Source organism: Salmo salar, chromosome 02 (assembly GCF_965601325.2).
Source record: "Salmo salar chromosome 02, fSalSal1, whole genome shotgun sequence".
NCBI classification, from domain to species: Eukaryota; Metazoa; Chordata; class Actinopteri; order Salmoniformes; family Salmonidae; genus Salmo; species Salmo salar.
Window position 1 is genome coordinate 57,926,759 of NC_138292.1, and position 20,680 is coordinate 57,947,438.

Here is a 20,680-nt window from a genome sequence, read left to right on the forward strand (position 1 = left end):
AGAGTACTGTGTCAGCAACTCAGTGTTGGAACAGTTCTATTTGAAATCAATTTATTTCAGGAATTGAGGAATGGATGGATTGTTTCTAATGAATATTTTCACAATCATGTCCTTTTATAATTTCCCAGGAGTCCCATTGAATACTTGTAAAGAACAAAATATAAAATATCACACAAGAATGGGTAACGAGCATGAAATTACTTCTGTCACTGGAGGGTATAAGACACATATTGACGTTGTATATAGTTTACTCATGGACATTCATATTTCTGTATGGTTGATATAAGCTTTGTTTTCTCTATAGGGTGCCACTGGACCTGTTGGAGATCCCGGCCCAGATGGGCCTCCTGGACCAAAAGTATGTTTTCTTTATTTGAAATCAAATGTATCCATAACCTTCCCATCTGTCTAATATCTATATTACCGAAATATAATGCATATACACTCTCAGTACTTAGTGTGTGGAGGCTGGTCAGAAGAGTATGAATTAGAAAATATCAGTATGCTCCAAAGCAATGAAAGGTTGAGATTGTTTCGCTGCCATGTTATTGTCATCACCAACCATATTGTGTACTTCTCTATCAGGGTGAACCCGGAGAGGCTGGGGAACTCGGGGAGATTGTAAGTAAGCATGGTTAACTAAATGTGTTAACAGAATGAATGTATAATAGGGATGTAATAGGGATATTGTCCATTATGACATACAGTTGAAGTCGGAGGTTTACATACACCTTAACCAAATACATTTAAACTCAGTTTTTCACAATTCCTGACATTTAATCCTAGTAAAAATTCTGACATTTCACTTTATTTTAAGAATGTGAAATGTCAGAATAATAGTAGAGATAATTATTTATTTCATCTCTTATTTCTTTCATCACATTCCCAGTGGGTCAGAAGTTTACATACACTCAATTAGTATTTGGTAGCATTGCCTTTAAATTGTTTAACTTGGGTCAAACGTTTCAGGTAGCCTTCCACAAGCTTCCCACAATAAGTTGGGTGCATTTTGGCACATTCCTCTTGACAGAGCTGGTGTAACTGAGTCAGGTTTCTAGGCCTCCTTGCTCGCACACGATTTTTCAGTTCTGCCCACAAATTTTCTATGGGATTGAGGTCAGAGCTTTGTGATGGCCACTCCAATATCTTGACTTTGTTGTCAACCTCACTAGGGTAGGGGGCAGCATTCGGAATTTTGGATGAAAAGCGTGCCCAAAGTAAACTGCCTGCTACTCAGGTCCAGAAGCTAGGATATGCATAGAATTTGCAGATTTGGATAGAAAACACTCTAAAGTTTCCAAAATTGTTAAAATAATGTCAGTGAGTATAACAGAACTGATATGGCAGGCGAAAACCTGAGGAAAATCCATCCAGGAAGTGCTATTATTTTGAAATGTCTCTTTTCCATTGAAAGCCTATCCACCATACGAAGACTTATGACGCAGTTCACGATCTCTGGCTTCCACAACATGTGGCCAGTCTTTAGGCATTGTTTCAGGCTTTTACTCTGAAAAATGAGGGAGAAACAGCACTTTCAATGAGTGGAGAGTGGAAATTTCCAGACCTGAGTTCAGCGCATGATCGGGCGCGTGCCGTTCTTGTTTTTCTTTTCTATTGACAACGTTATTGTCCGGTTGAAATATGATTGATTATTTATGACAAAAACAACCTGAGGATTGATTATAAATATCGTTTGACATGTTTCTACGAACCTTTATGGTACTTTTTGGATTTTCCGTCTGTCTGTTGTGACCGCGCTTTGTTCCAATGTATTACTGAACAAAACGCACCAACAAAACTGAGGTTTTTGAATATAAAGAGGGACTTTATCGAATAAAACAAACATTTATTGTGTAACATGGAGTCTTCGGAGTGCAACCATATGAAGATCATCAAAGGTAAGTGATTAATTTTATCGCTATTTCGGACTTGCTACTCGTCTACTTGGCTGGTTACTGTTTTTAATGATTTGTCTGCTGGGCGATGTTCTCAGATAATCGCATGGTTTGCTTTCGCCGTAAAGCCGTTTTGAAATCTGACACAGTGGTTGGATTAACAAGAAGTTTATCTTTAAGCTGGTGTATAACATTTGTATCTTTTATGTATGTTTATTATGAGAATTTCTGTTTTGTTGAGTTTCACGCTCTGCAATTTCACCGGATGTTGTTTGAGACAGTGTTTTACTGAACAAAACGCACTAACAAAACGGAGGTTTTTGGATATAAAGAGGGCCTTGATCGAACAAAACGAACATTTATTGGGTAACTGGGAGTTTTGTGAGTGTAACCATATGAAGATCATCAAAGGTAAGTGATTAATTTTAATCGCTATTTCTGACTTTTGTTACTCGTCTACTTGGCTGGTTGCTGTTTTTAATGATTTGTCTGCCTGGGCGCTGTTCTCAGATAATCGCATGGTTTGCTTTCGCCGTAAAGTCTTTTTGTAATCTGACACCGTGGTTGGATGAACAAGAAGTTAATCTTTAAACCGATGTATAACACTTGTATGTTTCATGAATTTTTATAATGAGTATTTCTGTTTTTGAATTTGGCGCTCTGCAATGTCACTGGATGTTGGCCAGGTGCCCACACCCCCTAGAGAGGTTAAGCCATTTTGCCACAACTTTGGAAGTATGCTTGGGGTCATTGTCCATTTGGAAGACCCATTTGCGACCAAGCTTTAACTTCCTGACTGATGTCTTGAGATGTTGCTTCAATATATCCACATAATTTTTCTTCGTCATGATGCCATCTATTTTGTGAAGTGCACCAGTCCCTCCTGCAGTAAAGCACCCCCACAACATGATGCTGCCACCCCCGTGCTTCACGGTTGGGATGGTGTTCTTCGGCTTGCAAGTGTCCCCCTTTTTCCTCCAAACATAACAATGGTCATTATGGCCAAACAGTTCTATTTTTGTTTCATCAGACCAGAGGACATTTCTCCAAAAAGTGTGATCTTTGTCCCCATGTGCAGTTGCAAACCGTAGTCTGGCTTTTTTATGGCAGTTTTGGAGCAGTGGCTTCTTCCTTGCAGAGTGGCCTTTCAGGTTATGTCGATATAGGACTTGTTATAGGTCTACAATTTTTTTTCTGAGGTCTTGGCTGATTTCTTTTGATTTTCCCATGATGTCAAGCAAGGAGGCACTGAGTTTGAAGGTAGGCCTTGAAATACATCCACAGGTACACCTCCAATTGACTCAAAATATGTCAATTAGCCTATCAGAAGTTTCTAAAGCCATGACCTCATTTTCTGGAATTTTCCAAGCTGTTTAACCTCTTATAGAGTCACAGTCAACTTAGTGTATGTAAACTTCTGACCCACTGGAATTGTGATACAGTGAATTATAAGTGAAATAATCTGTCTGTAAACAACTGTTGGAAAAATGATTTATGTCATGCACAAAGTAGATGTACTACCTGACTTGCTAAACTATAGTTTGTTAAAATTTGTGGAGTGGTTGAAAAACAAGTTTTAATGACTCCAACCTAAGTGTATGTAAACTTTCGACTTCAACTGTAGCTTCTATGGTAATCTTGCAGAAATGACCAAACATAATCTGGAAGGGATCGACCTCACTTGCTTCCGTGGATTATTATACTAGCATAAGGATGGGACTATCCCCTCCAAGGACTTGTTTTACCCATCCACTGAAATGACTGGACGTCTGGAATAGGCTACTCCCTCTCAAGGACCATATAACGATAGGACACACCCATAAAATTGTCTAATGCTGTGTTCATAAGCAAGTGGGAAGGTGGTAATTACCAGTTGTGGATTTATAAATACAGTTGGGTGCATTCACGTTTTGGGAAATATTATCAAACATAGAGATCATTAGAAGGCTTTTGATTGTTTAGCAAATTTTTGCCCATAAAAAGTATATCTTGAGCTGCTTTCACTTTCTAAATCAAAAGGAAAATGAACAGAATACATTTTCTATCAACAATGTGTATTCTTTTCTTACCATAAACAACAACTGCTGAAGATGTCGCAATGCTTGCTGTCTTGTTTGTTGACAAATGACACCAGAGAGATGCAAGTGAAAACCTCGGAGCACGGGGATGAACAGTTGTATGCTGGTATTTGCAAAATTCTGAGATGTTCTGAACTCAGCATAACACCTTTATAAGAATTGTACACACACACACACTGTCAGGCGGTGGGTGTAGCTGGTGCATGAAGTCAGGCGCAGGAGAGCAGAGACGAGTGGACAACGCACTTTACTTAAGAAATAGCACACAGTAAACACACCAATGTGCGAACAATAACGGTTGCCACAAAGCATGGGTGAAAAGAGCACCCGGAAAAAACCAGCCGGAAACGTACCGACCTGAACAATAAACAATCACACACAAAGACATGTGGGAAACAGAGGGTTAAATACATGACCAGTAATTGGGAAATGAAAACCAGGTGTGTGGGAAACAAAGACAAAACCAATGGAACATTAAAAGTGGATCGGTGATGGCTAGAAGACCGGCGATGTCGACCGCGGAGCGCCGCCTGAACAAGGAGAGGAACCGACTTCGGCGGAAGTCGTGACACACACCCATTAGTTGATCTGAAATCATATATGAAATGAATACGCCGACCTAGGATATGACAATTATAAGGGTATGACATCCTATAAGGACTGATTTATTGAAATGGCATTGTTTAAAATTGTGCCTTTTATTACTGTACCCTTGTTACTGCATTGATTAACTTGTTGATATAGAGAAATGCAACTTTACCTCAATTTTACACCTTCAAGCCTCTCCATGAATTCTCTCTTGTCTCCCACAGGGCGAGGGACCTGATGGGTCTGATGTGAGTACTTTTACTATTGGTCCCACACCTGAATAAGGAAGAATGTATTTAAATACAACAGAATACAGTACATTAGTACTGTGTCATGTCCATTTTGTTTTGCTGACAGGGAGCAGCTGGTCCACAAGGGTTGGTGGGCGAGCTTGGCAAAGTCGGAACCCCAGTGAGTACTGACTGCTTTTTTAACATTTAGAAAATGATGGCTAGAGACACAGGACTTCCAACTTTTTCAATATCTTATTATATTGCAGTCAATACTTCTAACTTGTTAAATTATTGCATTCATTTACTTGTAAACGTATTATTATTATTTATAGGGATCACTGGGAAGGAGGGGGCCAGTGGGGCTTCCTGGACCTGCAGGGCCCAGGGTAAATATATTTCTTTTCATGATCATTTAGTTCCATATTAGTGTTGTCATCCTTAGTACAGTTGAAAACCCACGTGAGTCCCATGTGATGTAATAGCTGCATAGTTCTGTGTGCCATGAAATGTATCAAAGGGGAGACAGCCAATTTACAGCATCCTGTACATTTTTAAGAGCACTGCAACAACCAGCCTGTATGACAACCAGCCGCAGTTTCGCCGACAATAACTTCAAAGACAGAAATGTCATTAAAATTGTGTTTTTCTCTTTTTCTCCCCAGGGTCTTCCTGGCATGTATAAGGGGGAAGACCTGGTAAGGCGTTCACAAGTTTCCTTTAAGGGCACCACAGCTATGCATGTGTACCCTGATGCTGATGATGGGGAACTTTTCAGCGGAGCTCCCCTGTGGCAGGGCACTTAGATGACCTCAAATAGGCTTTACTTGTGTTTTTCAGTGTCCCAATGCCTGTCCTTCTGGTCTTAACGGATATTCTGGCCTCCCAGGCATGAAGGTGACTATATAACAAATACTTATACTATACTACAGTTGGTCGTTGATACTAATATACTATAGAGGTCGATGCTGTATCTTGTCAGTGAAACTAGCTTGCACTTAGCTGTAACATTATATGGTTTCTCTTTAGGGCCACAAAGGGGTAAAAGGAGAGTCTGGTGAGCCTGGAAAGCAAGGACACAAGGTAACCTCTCCCCCTTTTTATCCAGATAGAATATCAACAAATACAATAAGGTCAATAATAATGATTGTGATATTTGTTTGTTGTTTTCTACAGGGAGAAGAAGGAGACCAGGGAGGAGAGGGCGAGATGGGAGCTCAAGGACTACCAGTAAAATATTTGAATATTTCTCTCACAAATCTGTATCAATATGAATGTGCCATTCACAATGTGGCTATGAGACGTCTTTTTTTAATTGAAAATGGCTTCTTCCTCTCTCTCTCTCTCTCTCTCTCTCTCTCTCTATCTCTATATCTCTCTCTCACACTATTCTCTCTCTGCTGAGTGATTTTAGGGCCAAGGGGGACCCAGGGGAATAACAGGCATGATGGGCCTCAAAGGTGACAGGGTAAGGGTCATGAGGTCACACATTGCTTGACATCATAGGATGAATGCCCAAGATGAGCTATGTACTGTATATTACTGCCATCCTCAGTGGGTGCAATATTGCTGTAAAAATGACTTCAGCTTGGCCTGTTTCAGCACTGCCAAACCTCAACATCCCACAACTTATGTTTGAGCACACTAGTAAATGCATTAAAAAATATATATATTTGACATCTGAAATGTGTTTGATAACAGGGACCACGTGGAGCGTTTGGAGGTCTCGGTCCCCAGGGAATTCAGGGTGGCTCAGTAAGTGCCTGTCTTCACCTGCCACCTCTTTGCCCACCACTCACATTACAGTAACATCTCAACTTATTTTCTACTATTTTGGTTTAAGAAATGTGTTTTTCTTTTTTAGGGTGACGTGGGCCAAAGAGGATTAGTGGGCGAGACTGGACCAAACGGTGGTCAAGTAAGTACTAAAACATCACACCATCATACAAATATATTATCACTGTTATATCATCATTATTATTATTACTGTTATATTATCACTGCAGAACAACAGAACACATGGTCATTCACTTTCAAAAGCAAAAACCTGCCGCCAATTCATACAGGTGCCTTTTACTCACTGTGTGTTGTTTTGCAGGGGGCCCGAGGGCCACAAGGAATAAGGGGCCTTCCAGGGGGAAAAGGGGAGCCTGTAAGTATTGTACACACCACAGCCTTACCAAATCAGATTTATTATCGACTAACATCTCATCTATGACATCTATGACGTTACACACAGCATGAGCTTATGTTCATGGACTCCATACAGCTGACTCAATACACATGCCATGAAGCGAATCTTCTTTTTTAACGCTCAACTTCCCTGTTCTTTCTCCCATGGACAGGGTCTAGCTGGGCCCGATGGACGTGAAGGAATTCCCGGATTGCCAGCGTCTAAGGTACAGCTCAAACTGCTGTTCAAAGACATAGGCTAAATGAGGATGTACATACAGGAAATAAGTAAGATTGACATGCTGTTGTTATTTTTCTATAATTTTAAGGGTATTACTGGGAAAGTTGGCAGTCCAGGTGATGCTGGGCTCCAAGGACTACCTGTAAGTGTGACCTCTGACCCCTAGCATCTCTGATTCATCATATCCATTCTACATTTGTATTTGTTCGGGTTTGTTTGGTTGTTCATTTGTTTTGATGTGATTCTCGCCATAGGGTTTGCCAGGCGCTTATGGTCCAAAAGGACAAAGTGGCGAGATGGTAGGGGAATATTTTCAATGTATGAATAAAAACAGTTATTGACCATACATTATACGAATCTCTATTGTAGGGAATCTTATGTTTTCCTCTCTTTGTTACTAGGGTAACTCTGGCCCCCCCGGTTCTGTAGGACTAATGGGGTCTCCTGGGAAATCAGTAAGTCAAGAGAAAGTCTAATGATGAACATTAAATCACATGAATTGACAGTGATGAAACAAAATACTTTGACACAGTATACATAAATCCCTTTCATACTTGAACCAGTAGCATGAGAGATCTCATGGTGACTTGTTTTGTTTACAGGGGGAACGTGGCGAGCAGGGAGAGGTGGGACCTGTCGGAGCAAGAGGTGGACCAGTGAGTATGTTTTAAAGTATATGTGATTCACTGTGAGAAAGCCATAAAACACTATCAAGTTGGATTACTCTTTTCAAGGTCTCGTATGAACTTCAGCAGTTTGAATAAATAATTTGGAACTGTGTGATTTAGCAACCCTTTTAGGGTTAGGGAATTAGGGATAAAGGTGTGAGCTAAATAACTGAACAATAGAATAAACAAGATCAGCACAAAGCATTTGAACTCTATTGCCACGCACAACCTTTGCTCTATTGTACTATAAGCATTGTTCAACAAGCTCAGAACTTCATGTGATTCATTTGGGAAGGTCTTGGACCACTAGACTATAAGAAATCTGTGATTGCGCCACAATTTCTTCTCTATAACTCCCTACTATTCTTCTCTTATTTCACTGTAGGGTGAAAGAGGAGTGCGTGGCCCAGACGGACCTGCAGGGGCACCTGGACCCAGGGTAAGTCAACAGCCCAACAGACCAATATAACTGACATACTCATAGCCCCAAAACAAGCCCATTATATGTATCATGAACCACAATGAATAAAGCATTTGACAATTTGTCGCAAACTTCCATACAATTACCACGGTATGAATCATGATTATCAAACTGACCAATGAACTTGGTCTAGTCTAAGGCTAAGATGCTGGGGAAATCTGTTACCTGGGTAGTAAACAGGTGGAAGAATAGAGGGAGTTGAGCATCTTCGGCACAAGAATGATGGGAAAAGCCATGGGAAGTGATGACCAAGTGACCAAGCACAGATCCCTGTGGTGCTCCAGTCATCAAACTTTGTTGTGAGAAAATGCAAGGATTGGTAAGGTAAGATGTAAACAAGGAAATATCAGAGTTAAGCCAGTTCAATTCAGAATTGTAAGGCTCGGGCGTCGTGGGTGAGGAATCAAAACGCAGGAAGCAGCGAGCACAGGGTAGTGGCTTTTTAATGGGTCAAGAGGCGAACACACACAAGCCACCCCAAACAGCGAATAGCGCGCACACAAAACAAAGTGCCCCAAACACAGGGGAAAACACATGCGGTGCAAAACTAACGCACAAGCGTAAACACAAGCACACAAACAGGAATGACAATCCCGCACAATGAGAAGGCGGACCAGCTAATAATTATAGCCCCGCTAATCACCCCCACTACGAACAGGTGCAAATAATCACAGAAGGGGGGAAAACAAAAAAGGGAATCAGTGGCAGCTAATATGCCGGTGACGACGACCGCCGAGCGCCACCCGAGCAGGAGGGGGCGCCACTGTCCGTGGGAATCGTGACAGTACCCCCCTCCTGACGCGCGGCTCCTGCAGAGCGCCGACACCGGCCTCGAGGACGACCCGGAGGGCGAGGCGCAGGGCGATCCGGACGGAGGCGAGGGAAATCCCTCAACATGGATGGGTCCAAGACGTCCTCCGCCGACACCCAGCACCTCTCCTCCGGACCGTACCCCTCCCAGTCTACGAGGTACTGCAGGCCCCTCACTCGGCGTCTCGAGTCCAGAATGGCCCGTATGCTGTACGCCGGGGACCCCCCCGATGTCCAGAGGGGGCGGAGGGACCTCCGGCACCTCATCTTCCTGCAGGGGACCAGCTACCACCGGCCTGAGGAGAGACACATGAAACGAGGGGTTAATGCGGTAATAGGAAGGGAGTTGTAACTGATAACACACCTCGTTTATCCTCCTCAGGACTTTAAAGGGCCCCACACACTGCGGCCCCAGCTTCCGGCAGGGCACGCGGAGGGGCAGGTTTCGGGTCGAGACCCAGACCCTGTCCCCCAGTACGAACACGGGTGCCTCACTGCGGTGGCGGTCAGCAGTCCTCTTCTGCCGTCCACTGGCCTCCTTCAGGGATTCCTGGACGGCTCTCCAGGTCTCCTTGGAGCACTGTACCCAGTCCTCCACCGCAGGAGCCTCGGTCTGGCTCTGCTGCCATGGTGCCAGGACCGGCTGGTAACCCAAAACACACTGAAAGGGTGACATGTTAGTAGAGGAGTGACGAAGTGAGTTCTGGACTAACTCCGCCCAAGGAATGTACCTCGCCCACTCCCCTGGCCAGTCCTGGCAATACGACCTCAGAAACCTGCCCACCTCCTGGTTCACCCTCTCCGCCTGCCCATTACTCTCGGGGTGATAACCGGAGGTCAAACTGACCGAGACCCCCAGCCGCTCCATAAATGCTTTCCAGACCCTGGATGTGAACTGGGAACCTCGATCAGAGACAATGTCCTCCGGCACTCCGTAGTGCTGGAAGACGTGGGTAAATAGGGCCTTCGCAGTCTGCAAGGCCGTAGGGAGACCGGGCAACGGGAGGAGACGGCAGGACTTGAAAACCGATCCACAACCACCAGAATCGTAGTGTTCCCCTGAGACGGGGGAAGATCTGTCAAGAAGTCTTCAGACAGGTGCGACCATGGCCGTTGCAGAACGGGGAGGGGCTGTAACTTCCCTCTCGGGAGATGCCTAGGAGCCTTACTCTGGGCGCACACCGAACAGGAAGAGACATAGAACCTCACGTCCTTAGCCACGGTGGGCCACCAGTACTTCCCCCTGAGACTCCGCACTGTCCTCGCCACACCAGGATGACCCGAAGTGGGTAGCGTGTGCGCCCACCGAATCAATTGATCACGAACACCGAGCGGCACGTACATGCGACCCACGGGACACTGTGAAGGCACAGGTTCCAATACTAATGCCCGCTCGATGTTCGCGTCCACCTCCCATACCACCGGTGCCACCAGCCTAGACGCTGGAATGATGGGAGTTGGATCGATGGGCCGGTCCTCCGTGTCATAAAGACATGACAGCGCGTCGGCCCTCGTGTTCAGGGAGCCTGGTCTATAGGAGATCGTAAACCTAAACCGGGCGAAGAACATGGCCCACCTTGCCTGACACGGATTCAGTCTCCTAGCTGCCCGGATGTACTCCAGATTTCGATGGTCGGTCCAGATGAAAAAGGGGTGCTTAGCCCCCTCAAGCAAGTGTCGCCACACCCTCAAGGCTTTTACCACTGCTAGCAACTCCCTGTCCCCCACATCATAGTTCCGCTCCATCGAACTGAGCTTTTTCGAAATGAAAGCGCAGGGGCGGAGTTTCAATGGCGTACCCGAGCGATGTGATAGCACGGCACCCACCCCAGCCTTGGATGCGTCCACCTCCACTATGAATGCTAGAGACGGGTCCGGGTGCGCCAACACGGGTGCTTCAGTGAACAGCACCTTCAACTTCTTGAAGGCTCCGTCCGCCTCCGTCGACCACCGCAAACGCACCGGCCCCCCCTTCAGCAGTGAGGTAATGGGAGCCGCTACCTGGCCAAAACCCCGGATAAACCTCCGGTAGTAATTGGAAAAGCCTAAGAACCGCTGCACTTCCTTCACCGTGGTTGGAGTCGGCCAATTACGCACAGCCTTAACGTGGTCACACTCCATCACCACCCCCATGGTGGAAATGCAATAACCCAGGAAGGAAACGGCTCATTTGGAAAACACACATTTCTCAGCCTTAACGTATAGGTGATGCTCCAGCAGTCTCCCAAGCACCCTGCGTACCAGGGACACATGCGCGGAGCGGGTGGCGGAATATATCAGAATATCATCGATATAGACAATCACGCCCTGCCCGTGCAGGTCCCTGAGAATCTCGTCTACAAAGGATTGAAAGACGGCTGGAGCATTCTTCAACCCATACGACATGACGAGGTACTCATAATGGCCCGATGTGGTACTAAATGCGGTTTTCCACTCGTCTCCATCCTTAATACGCACCAAGTTAATACGCACTGAGATCCAGTTTTGTGAAGAATTTTGCTCCGTGAAATGATTCCACCGCTGTAGTGATGAGAGGTAGCGGGTAACTAAACCCCACCGTGATAGCATTTAGACCTCTGTAATCAATGCACGTACGCAGACCTCCCTCCTTTTTCTTCACAAAAAAGAAACTCGAGGAGGCGGGTGAGATGGAGGGCCGAATGTACCCCTGTCCTAGAGATTCCGTGACATATGTCTCCATAGCCACCGTCTCCTCCTGTGACAAGGGGTACACGTGACTCTCGGGAAGTGCAGCGTTAACCTGGAGATCTATTGCACAATCCCCCTGTCGATGAGGTGGTAATTTGGTCGCCCTCTTTTTACAGAAAGCGATCGCCAAATCGGCGTATTCAGGGGGAATGCGCACGGTGGACACCTGGTCTGGACTCTCCACTGACATGGCACCTATGGAAACTCCTAGACACCTCCCTGAACACTCCTCTGGCCACCCCTGGAGAACCCCCTGTTTCCACGAAATCCGGGGATTGTGATCAGCCAGCCAGGGGACCCCCAGCACCACCGGAAACGCAGGCGAATCAATAAGAAAAAAACTAATCCATTCCTTATGATTCCCCTGCGATACCATGTCCAGTGGAACCGTAGACTCCCTGACTAGCCCTGACCCTAATGGTCGGCTATCTAGGGAGTGCACGGGGAAGGGGGAATCTATCGGCACTTGCGGAACGCCCAGCTTAATGGCAAGTCCACGATCCATAAAGTTCCCAGCTGCGCCTGAATCGACTAGCGCCCTATGCTGGGAAGAAGGGGAAAAAATCAGAAAACAAAATTAGTAACAACACGTGACCAATAGGGGGTTCTGGCTGAATTTGGTGCTGACTCACCTGGGGTGACCGAGAAGTGTTCTGCCTGCCCTCTCGACTCCCAGACTGACTCCTCCAGCACCGGTCGGCCGTGTGTCCTCTCCGACCACAGCTGGTGCAGGAGGAGCCACCTCCTCCGGTGCCCCTTGGCACAGCCCCCCCCCCACATCCATAGGAGTGTGCGGGGGTGCACGGAGGTGGAACGGACAGGACCCTTTCCGAAAGCCCGCGGGAAGCCAGCAGATTGTCCAGACGGATGGACATATCGATGAGCTCATCAAGGGACAGAGCGGTATCCTGACAGGCTAGCTCCCTGCGGACATCCGCCCGGAGACTACACCGGTAATGGTCTATAAGGGCCCTGTCGTTCCACCCCGCCCCAGCAGCCAAGGTCCTGAACTCCAGCGCGAAGTCCTGCGCACTCCTCGTCTCCTGCCTGAGGTGGAACAGCCGCTCACCCGCCGCTATTCCTTCCGGAGGGTGGTCGAACACGGCCCGAAAGCGGCGGGTGAACTCTGGGTAGTGGTCCCTCGCCGAGTCTGGACCATTCCAGACAGCATTGGCCCACTCCAGAGCTCGGCCCGTCAGGCAGGAAACGAGGGCACTCACGCTCTCCTCTCCCGAGGGAGCAGGTCTGACGGTGGCCAGGTACAGCTCGAGCTGGAGCAGAAATCCCTGGCACCCAGCCGCCGCTTCATCATACTCCCTCGGGAGCGCCAGACGAAGCACGCCAGAGCCAGACGCAGTGGGAGGCGGAGGTGGCTGCGTCGGAGGAGCCGGAGGTGGAGAGAGGAGACCACTCCTCTCCCATCGGTCCATCCTCTCCATCATCTGATCCATCGCGGATCCGATTCGGTGGAGGACAGTAGTATGGTGGAGCATGCGTTCCTCCATCGAGGGAAGGGGGATGGCTGCTGCTCCTGCTGACTCCATAGTATTGAGGTGCGGGATTCTGTAAGGCTCGGGCGTCGTGGGTGAGGAATCAAAACGCAGGAAGCAGCGAGCACAGGGTAGTGGCTTTTTAATGGGTCAAGAGGCGAACACACACAAGCCACCCCAAACAGCGAATAGCGCACACACAAAACAAAGTGCCCCAAACACAGGGGAAAACACATGCGGCGCAAAACTAACGCACAAGCGTAAACACAAGCACACAAACAGGAATGACAATCCCGCACAATGAGAAGGCGGACCAGCTAATAATTATAGCCCCGCTAATCACCCCCACTACGAACAGGTGCAAATAATCACAAAAGGGGGGAAAACAAAAAAGGGAATCAGTGGCAGCTAATATGCCGATGACGACGACCGCCGAGTGCCACCCGAGCAGGAGGGGGCGCCACCGTCGGTGGGAATCGTGACAAGAATACAGAACAGGATTTTGTGGTTTGCAATGTGATGGATTATGATGATACTGTGGTGGGGAAAGAAGAGGAAGACAAGAACAGGATGAAGATGGTGTGAAAGAGGAGGAAGAAGAAAACAAAGAGTATGAAATAAATGACCTTTTTTGGATCATGCGCTGTGTGGCGAGAACAAAGTCGATGCTGGTCTCTCAACATTTACTCGGGTGGCCATTAAAATTATGTTGATATAATTGGATATGTAATTATTTATGCTTACTTTCCTCATATGTTATTTTCATTACACTGCCTTTCCTGCCCTACCTTTCTTGGAACTAGGACACCGCAGAGTGCAAATAACACAAGCCGCACCTATCCATACCAACAATCTTTTGCTATTTATATATGACATAACATCAGTGTAAACAATGCACTGAGTGTACAAAACATTGTCACTTGTTAAATCCACTTCAATCAGTGCAGATGAAGGGGAGGAGACAGGTTAAAGAAGGATTTTTAAGCCTTGAGACACTTGAGACATGGATTGTGTATGTGTGACATTCAGAGGGTGAATGGGCAAGACAAAAGATTTAAGTGCCTTTGACCAGGGTATGGTAGTAAGTGCCAGGCGCACCGGTGTGAGTTTTTCACGCTCAACAGTTTCCCGTGTGTATCAACAATGGTTCACCATCCAAAGAACATCCAGCCAACTTGACACAACTGTGGGAAGCATTGGAGTCAACATGGGTCAGCATCCCTGTGGAACGCTTTCGACACCTTGTCGAGTCCATGCCCTAGATTCATTGAGGCTATTCTGAAGGCAAAACAGGGGGTGCAACTCAATATTAGGAAGGTGTTCTTAATGTTTTGTACACTCAGTGTGTATCGCTATTATCCGCTATCGTACCATACATATACTATTTAACATGGGCATAGTTACAATAGTAACCATTCAGATCAACCAAGCTGACTGCCAGTGCCTAAGAGCAAACCCACTCCAAGGAAGTGTAGCCGTATGCTCTCTCATATTGAGAGTGGCAGCCCTTTATAAGCCTCCAGACAGCAGTAATACTGTAATCTGCCGATGAGGGGGCATGAATGGAGTCTTGTTACACTGGTCCATGGGCCCATGGGTATTTCTTCAGAGAGGAGTTTTGAGCCAGGAAAATAGGCTGAAAAAGCCTGAAAGAACCCTCTGTTTCCCAGGAATTCCTTAAACCAGTCGGCCGAGAGTACGCCACAATCAATACCCACGCTTCCAAAAACATCTTATGGAGTGTGCCCCCAATACCTTTTCCAGCTTACCCGTTTAGATACGTTTTTTCCCAGCAAAAAATATTTTCTGGTGCAAATGTAGTCAGCTGAAGGTGAGGGGGGACGTTGGAGTGTTGCACAGGCAATCCCCTGTGTTAGTCTTTGAAGTGTGTGTGTATATATATTTATTTATTTTTTACAGGGAGGTAAAGGGGATCTCGGGCTTCTTGGTTTGCCTGGCCCTGCCGGCCTGGTTGGACAGAATGGAGACAGGGTAAGGAATAGAAAAGGTACCACAAAAGCAGAAGCAGAAATTCATGTGTAAAAGCAAAATATAATTTTCCTATTCCTATCTCTCCAGGGTGCAGTTGGTTTGACCGGTGCTCAAGGAGAACAAGTAAGTTCTATCAATACCATCTCAACCGACTGAATAGTACATTCCTACATAAGGGAGGTGACCATATTCTATGTAGCCATCAAATGATGGAAGAAGATGAATGGAGTGAATTCAAATGAGTAACATCAAGCACTAGGAACTATCAGAAGAGTACAGAAGGCCCCACCAAGGCCTACTTGGGATGGATATGTGTTAATGATACTGTAAGACATGTGTTTTCTCTAACAAGGACATTTCTACTCATTGATTTAGGGAGAAGCAGGTTCAGAGGGCACAGCGGGAGACAGAGGGGACTTTGTGAGTAAATAAAGAAAAAAACGTTGCTGTGCCCAACATTTGTTTGAAAGTGAAAGAGTACTGATTCTGTTTTACTATAGGGTGACGAAGGGGAGCCAGGAGAGAAAGGATCGGTGAGTCCAGTTTATAGCATCGCTTACTGCTACAGCTCTCTGTTGACATGGACTAGGCCAATTATGTCCAGTACACATAATGTGATACCTGTTCGTCCCAAAATCATGGAGGACTCATCATGATTAGATGCCACAGCTTCATAGAGCTGTCTAATGCTAGAGGTCACGTACACGTGAGCATCATCATTTCTCATTACTGAATCACTTTACAGTGTTTTTGCGCCATGCCAAAAGAAAGCCTTGCACACTGTAGGACTACATGCCTGAAACACATGATCCTAGACCTAGACAGACAGCATTGTCTATCCTCCCAATGGTCCAGTCTGTGTAATCCAATTTTATCTTTTGTTTTGAATGAATGCTGAATGCCATTGTGTCGCGCTCTGTCGCTGTTTTCAGACAGGCAGACCAGGAGAGACTGGAAACAAAGGGCCGGAGGGCGGCCGGGGCATACCAGGCCCAGAGGGCAAGCCGGGCCAACCAGGACCACGTGGCATGCAGGGAGACAGAGGGGTGCCAGGACTGCCAGGGACACAGGGGCCAGCGGTAGGCCCTTTAACAATTAACCAGATCTGAGGGCCTGAAACAGAGCAGGAGTCAAAAAGAGCTGTTTCTTAGTACTGCACTCATATGGAGTAGACTGGAGGAGACAACAGAATTTACATGATGACTTTGCCCTGTGTTAAAGACATGCTCCCGAACTTTGGCGTCTACTAAGTCTTTTTTAAACCTCCCGTTTTGGGCTGTATGTGTCAATGTGTAGTTCATACATGCATAATCTATGAGAATGACTGTCTGACCTCAATTAGTCACAAAATCCCTCGTTTGAAAGCGACTGTTTTTCTGGAAGCTGTGCTGCGCCATTTTCCCTAGATATTCCCCCATGTGGGCCAGCCCCCTAGCAATTCGAGTTCTAGCCAATGAGCTTCGGCCCCTCACCATTTGAGTGACAGCTAGCAAGAGGCACACACAGCAGAGCGAGAGAGAGAGATCAATGACGTGTTGCACCTACCTGCACACGTGACATAGTAGGCAATTTTCGTGGACCACTTTTGTCTCATGAGCGCTACATTCAGAACTACTGGCTAAAGAGTTTGCAAAAGTACCAGAGAATCTCTTTAAGTGTGTCCCTGGGCTAAGACATTTCACGAAAAAAGCCTGTGTAGCTAGCTATGAATAGCATTAGTTACCGGTTAACACCACAATTCTCTCAACAACCACCTGTTTTCCCAGGGTAAAAAACCAAGCGATACACACATCACACAAGTTTGCATGAGGGTAATGCAAGGTAAGTCAAGATCATTTTCATATCAAACTCTTATCCATTTGATATTGACCATTACTGAACCCATCACATCTGATAAGGCAGGTCCATAGGTTTCATTGAATTGACCCCCCCCCCCCCCCTATCCTTTTCCCTTCCTATGCCATAGAGCAGCTAGCCCAGCTAGCAGCCAGCCTGAGGAGGCCTGAGACAGGCATCTCTGGACTGCCAGGTCCCCCTGGCCCCCCTGGTCCTGCAGGCCCCTCCGGAGAGAACGGCTACCCAGGACTGGACGGGGCCAGAGGACTGCCAGGTCTCAAAGGACCTCCAGGACTACTGGGTCGCAAAGGGCCCAAAGGTGGGTCTCTAAAGATGGTGGAAATATATCCTAAATGTAATATTCTGGTCTAGTTCGTTAAGACAATGACAAGCAGGCTGGTAGCAGTAGTGTCATGATCCCCATTTGAATAATTAGGATTGTTTGTGCCATCACAAGTGAAGTTCACTACAACCATCCTGCATCCCTAAACGTCACTTGAATTGATGATCATGTATATGTTCTGCGTAGGTGACACGGGCGACAGAGGAGACAGAGGACCCACAGCGAGAGGGGATAAAGGAGCACCTGGAGCACCCGGTCTGCCAGGTAAAGATACCAGTCACAAGAGTATTGTAAGGCTACACGCCCACACCATAATAATGAAGGATATAGCCATAACCACTGTGTTAACTCAATATCAAATCAAATCAAATATATTTATATAGCCCTTCTTAAATCAGCTGATATCTCAAAGTGCTGTACAGAAACCCAGCCTAAAACCCCAAACAGCAAGCAATGCAGGTGTAGAAGCACGGTGGCTAGGAAAAACCCCCTAGAAAGGCCAAAACCTAGGAAGAAACCTAGAGAGGAACCAGGCTATGAGGGGTGGCCAGTCCTCTTCTGGCTGTGCCGGGTGGAGATTATAACAGAACATGGCCAAGATGTTCAAATGTTCATAAATGACCAGCATGGTCAAATAATAATAATCACAATAGTTGTCGAGGGTGCAACAAGTCAGCACCTCAAGAGTAAATGTTAGTTTGCTTTACATAGCTGATCATTGAGAGTATCTCTACCGTTCCTGCTGTCTCTAGAGAGTTGAAAACAGCAGGTTTGGGACAGGTAGCACGTCCAGTGAACAGGTCAGGGTTCCATAGCCGCAGGCAGAACAGTTGAAACTGGAGCAGCAGCACGGCCAAGTGGACTGGGGACAGCAAGGAGTCATCATGCCAGGTAGTCCTGAGGCATGGTCCTAGGGCTCAGGTCCTCCGAGAGAAAGAAAGAAAGAAAGAGAGAATTAGAGAGAGCATACTTAAATTCACACAGGACACCGGATAAGACAGGAGAAATACTCCAGATATAACAGACTGACCCTAGCCCCCCGACACATAAACTACTGCTGCATAAATACTGGAGGCTGAGACAGGAGGGGTCAGGAGACACTGTGGCCCCATCCGATGATACCCCCGGACAGGGCCAAACAGGCAGGATATAACCCCACCCCCTTTGCCAAAGCACAGCCCCCACACCACTAGAAGAATATCTTCAACCACCAACTTACCATCCTGAGACTAGGCCGAGTATAGCCCACAAAGATCTCCGCCACGGCACAACCCAAGGGGGGGCGCCAACCCAGACAGGAAGACCACGTCAGTGACTCAACCCACTCAAGTGACACACCCCTCCTAGGGACGGCATGGAAGAGCACCAGTAAGCCAGTGACTCAGCCCCTGTAATAGGGTTAGAGGCAGAGAATCCCAATATGCGCAAAGTCTCTATATGCTCAGCTATAATATGTCTAGCTAGCTATTTAGCAGTTCCACATTTATGTACAAGTCTCAACCGACCACTCTATCCACAGGTGATCACGGTAGAGCCGCCTATGGCACAGACGGCCGCGACGGCGTGAGAGGGCCACGTGGCGTTCCCGGTATTCCCGGCGTTCCAGGGTCTCCTGGTCGTCCTGGCCTCAACGGCTACTGCGAGTCGTCACAGTGCATCCTTCCTATGGTGGCATCACCGATATCTGCGAAAGATTCCGGTATGAAAGGGCCAAATGAGGAATAAGATGTGAGTCAGAGACCCGACGGGTCCCTGAACTGAAGGGCCACAGGGGCCGAACTATTAAGAGACTAATGGAGGAACTAACTAACACGCCACGAAAGATCAGGGTTGGGGTCAATTCAATTTAAATTAAGTCAATTCAGGAAGTAAACTGAAATTCAAATGTTTCTCATTGAAAAGCAGGAAATTGAATAGAATTGCAATTTCAGTTAACTTCCTGATTTGAATGAATTCAAATTGAAATGAGATGAAAATGTACCCCCAACCCTGTGGAAGAAACATTACTCTGTTTGATGTGTTTTGACTGTTTGTTTGTATTTTGTTTTATTGTTTTGTTACACCCCTCTAAAATGCATTTCAGTATTCCTTAGCTGTTGGAACACCCCTATCCCTCTGACAAAGTTTAGCAATGTTTTTTTTTTACCTCAGCTCTAGCTTTTTCCATCTTTGTACTGTAAAATAAAAAGAGCATTACATTTTTTGGGCAAACTAATTGTGATATTATTGGATACTGTAGGCTTTGTTTTTTGTTAAATATGAACCAATTTAAAACCCAAACAGACCAGACTAATTGTGCTTTAAGCGACAATGTGCCAACCATTTTTAATTCACTGAATTTTGTATGTTTATGTATTTGTACATACAAATTACCGGAATACTGTTGGTTCAATGACTTTCATTTGTTTGCGAGTATCTTTGTTGCATATACACTCACCAACCCCTATGCTTTATCATCTTCCTGACGTAGGATTTTCTTTGTCATGATGACTATTTTTGTGATGAGAGAACTAGGAGGGCAGTGTTGTTTGAAGACATATGTAGAAATTGTATATGCCATTCTTATTTATTATAAAAGTCGGAGGTGACATCAAAGGTTGTACAAAAGAGAAAATAAACACATTTTGATAAAGTCTTGCATGTTTTGTATGAAAGACTACAATGAAAATCCAGCAACATGTTTTTTGGCTAATTTAACACATCTCCAGTGGGCCTTATAGAGACATTTTCTAAGGCATGCAGAGTTCTACAGACTCAAATCATTGGATGGCCTGTGGTACAAATATAGCCACAAGGGGACACTTGCAAGCTTGACTGTCACCATATCTAGGGTGTTACCAACAGCCATTTAACAAAATATCTCCATAAAAGTATTTGATTCATTTGCTGAAAATGCCATTTGTCTTTGTACATTAGACTGTAGTTTTACTATGCAGAAGATTATTGTTAAGTATGCCTTGAGGGACATGTAACGAGGTAGGGGAGGGTTGAATCAATAAATGACTCTCCTGTAATTGAGCCCACGCTTCTCATTTAAACCATAGGCACTTAAGTATACCTTAATTACGGCAAGTTATGTGTCACTAAATGAATTAAACTTACGTTATCATTTTAAAGCTGTTTACCATGGGAAAACTTCTACCATGA

The 20,680-nt window shown here is 45.9% G+C and overlaps 1 protein-coding gene across 1 annotated transcript in view; it reads left to right on the forward strand.

The window, feature by feature from the left end:
* The window catches only part of LOC106587572 (uncharacterized), a 23,443-nt gene extending 2,896 nt beyond the window's left edge, over window positions 1-20,547 (forward strand). The window contains exons 5-32 of the mRNA XM_045706566.2: window positions 305-358; window positions 586-621; window positions 4,786-4,809; window positions 4,919-4,972; window positions 5,127-5,180; window positions 5,457-5,489; window positions 5,632-5,688; window positions 5,821-5,874; window positions 5,968-6,021; window positions 6,206-6,259; window positions 6,493-6,546; window positions 6,656-6,709; window positions 6,890-6,943; window positions 7,137-7,190; window positions 7,293-7,346; window positions 7,459-7,503; window positions 7,606-7,659; window positions 7,807-7,860; window positions 8,258-8,311; window positions 15,283-15,354; window positions 15,442-15,477; window positions 15,730-15,774; window positions 15,855-15,887; window positions 16,287-16,433; window positions 17,121-17,175; window positions 17,321-17,509; window positions 17,720-17,797; window positions 19,053-20,547. Coding sequence (XP_045562522.1) covers window positions 305-358; window positions 586-621; window positions 4,786-4,809; window positions 4,919-4,972; window positions 5,127-5,180; window positions 5,457-5,489; window positions 5,632-5,688; window positions 5,821-5,874; window positions 5,968-6,021; window positions 6,206-6,259; window positions 6,493-6,546; window positions 6,656-6,709; window positions 6,890-6,943; window positions 7,137-7,190; window positions 7,293-7,346; window positions 7,459-7,503; window positions 7,606-7,659; window positions 7,807-7,860; window positions 8,258-8,311; window positions 15,283-15,354; window positions 15,442-15,477; window positions 15,730-15,774; window positions 15,855-15,887; window positions 16,287-16,433; window positions 17,121-17,175; window positions 17,321-17,509; window positions 17,720-17,797; window positions 19,053-19,258 — 1,812 coding nt within the window. The 3' untranslated portion in view covers window positions 19,259-20,547. The remainder of the gene's footprint in view (window positions 1-304; window positions 359-585; window positions 622-4,785; window positions 4,810-4,918; window positions 4,973-5,126; window positions 5,181-5,456; window positions 5,490-5,631; window positions 5,689-5,820; window positions 5,875-5,967; window positions 6,022-6,205; window positions 6,260-6,492; window positions 6,547-6,655; window positions 6,710-6,889; window positions 6,944-7,136; window positions 7,191-7,292; window positions 7,347-7,458; window positions 7,504-7,605; window positions 7,660-7,806; window positions 7,861-8,257; window positions 8,312-15,282; window positions 15,355-15,441; window positions 15,478-15,729; window positions 15,775-15,854; window positions 15,888-16,286; window positions 16,434-17,120; window positions 17,176-17,320; window positions 17,510-17,719; window positions 17,798-19,052) is intronic.
* The last annotated feature ends 133 nt before the right edge of the window (window positions 20,548-20,680 follow it).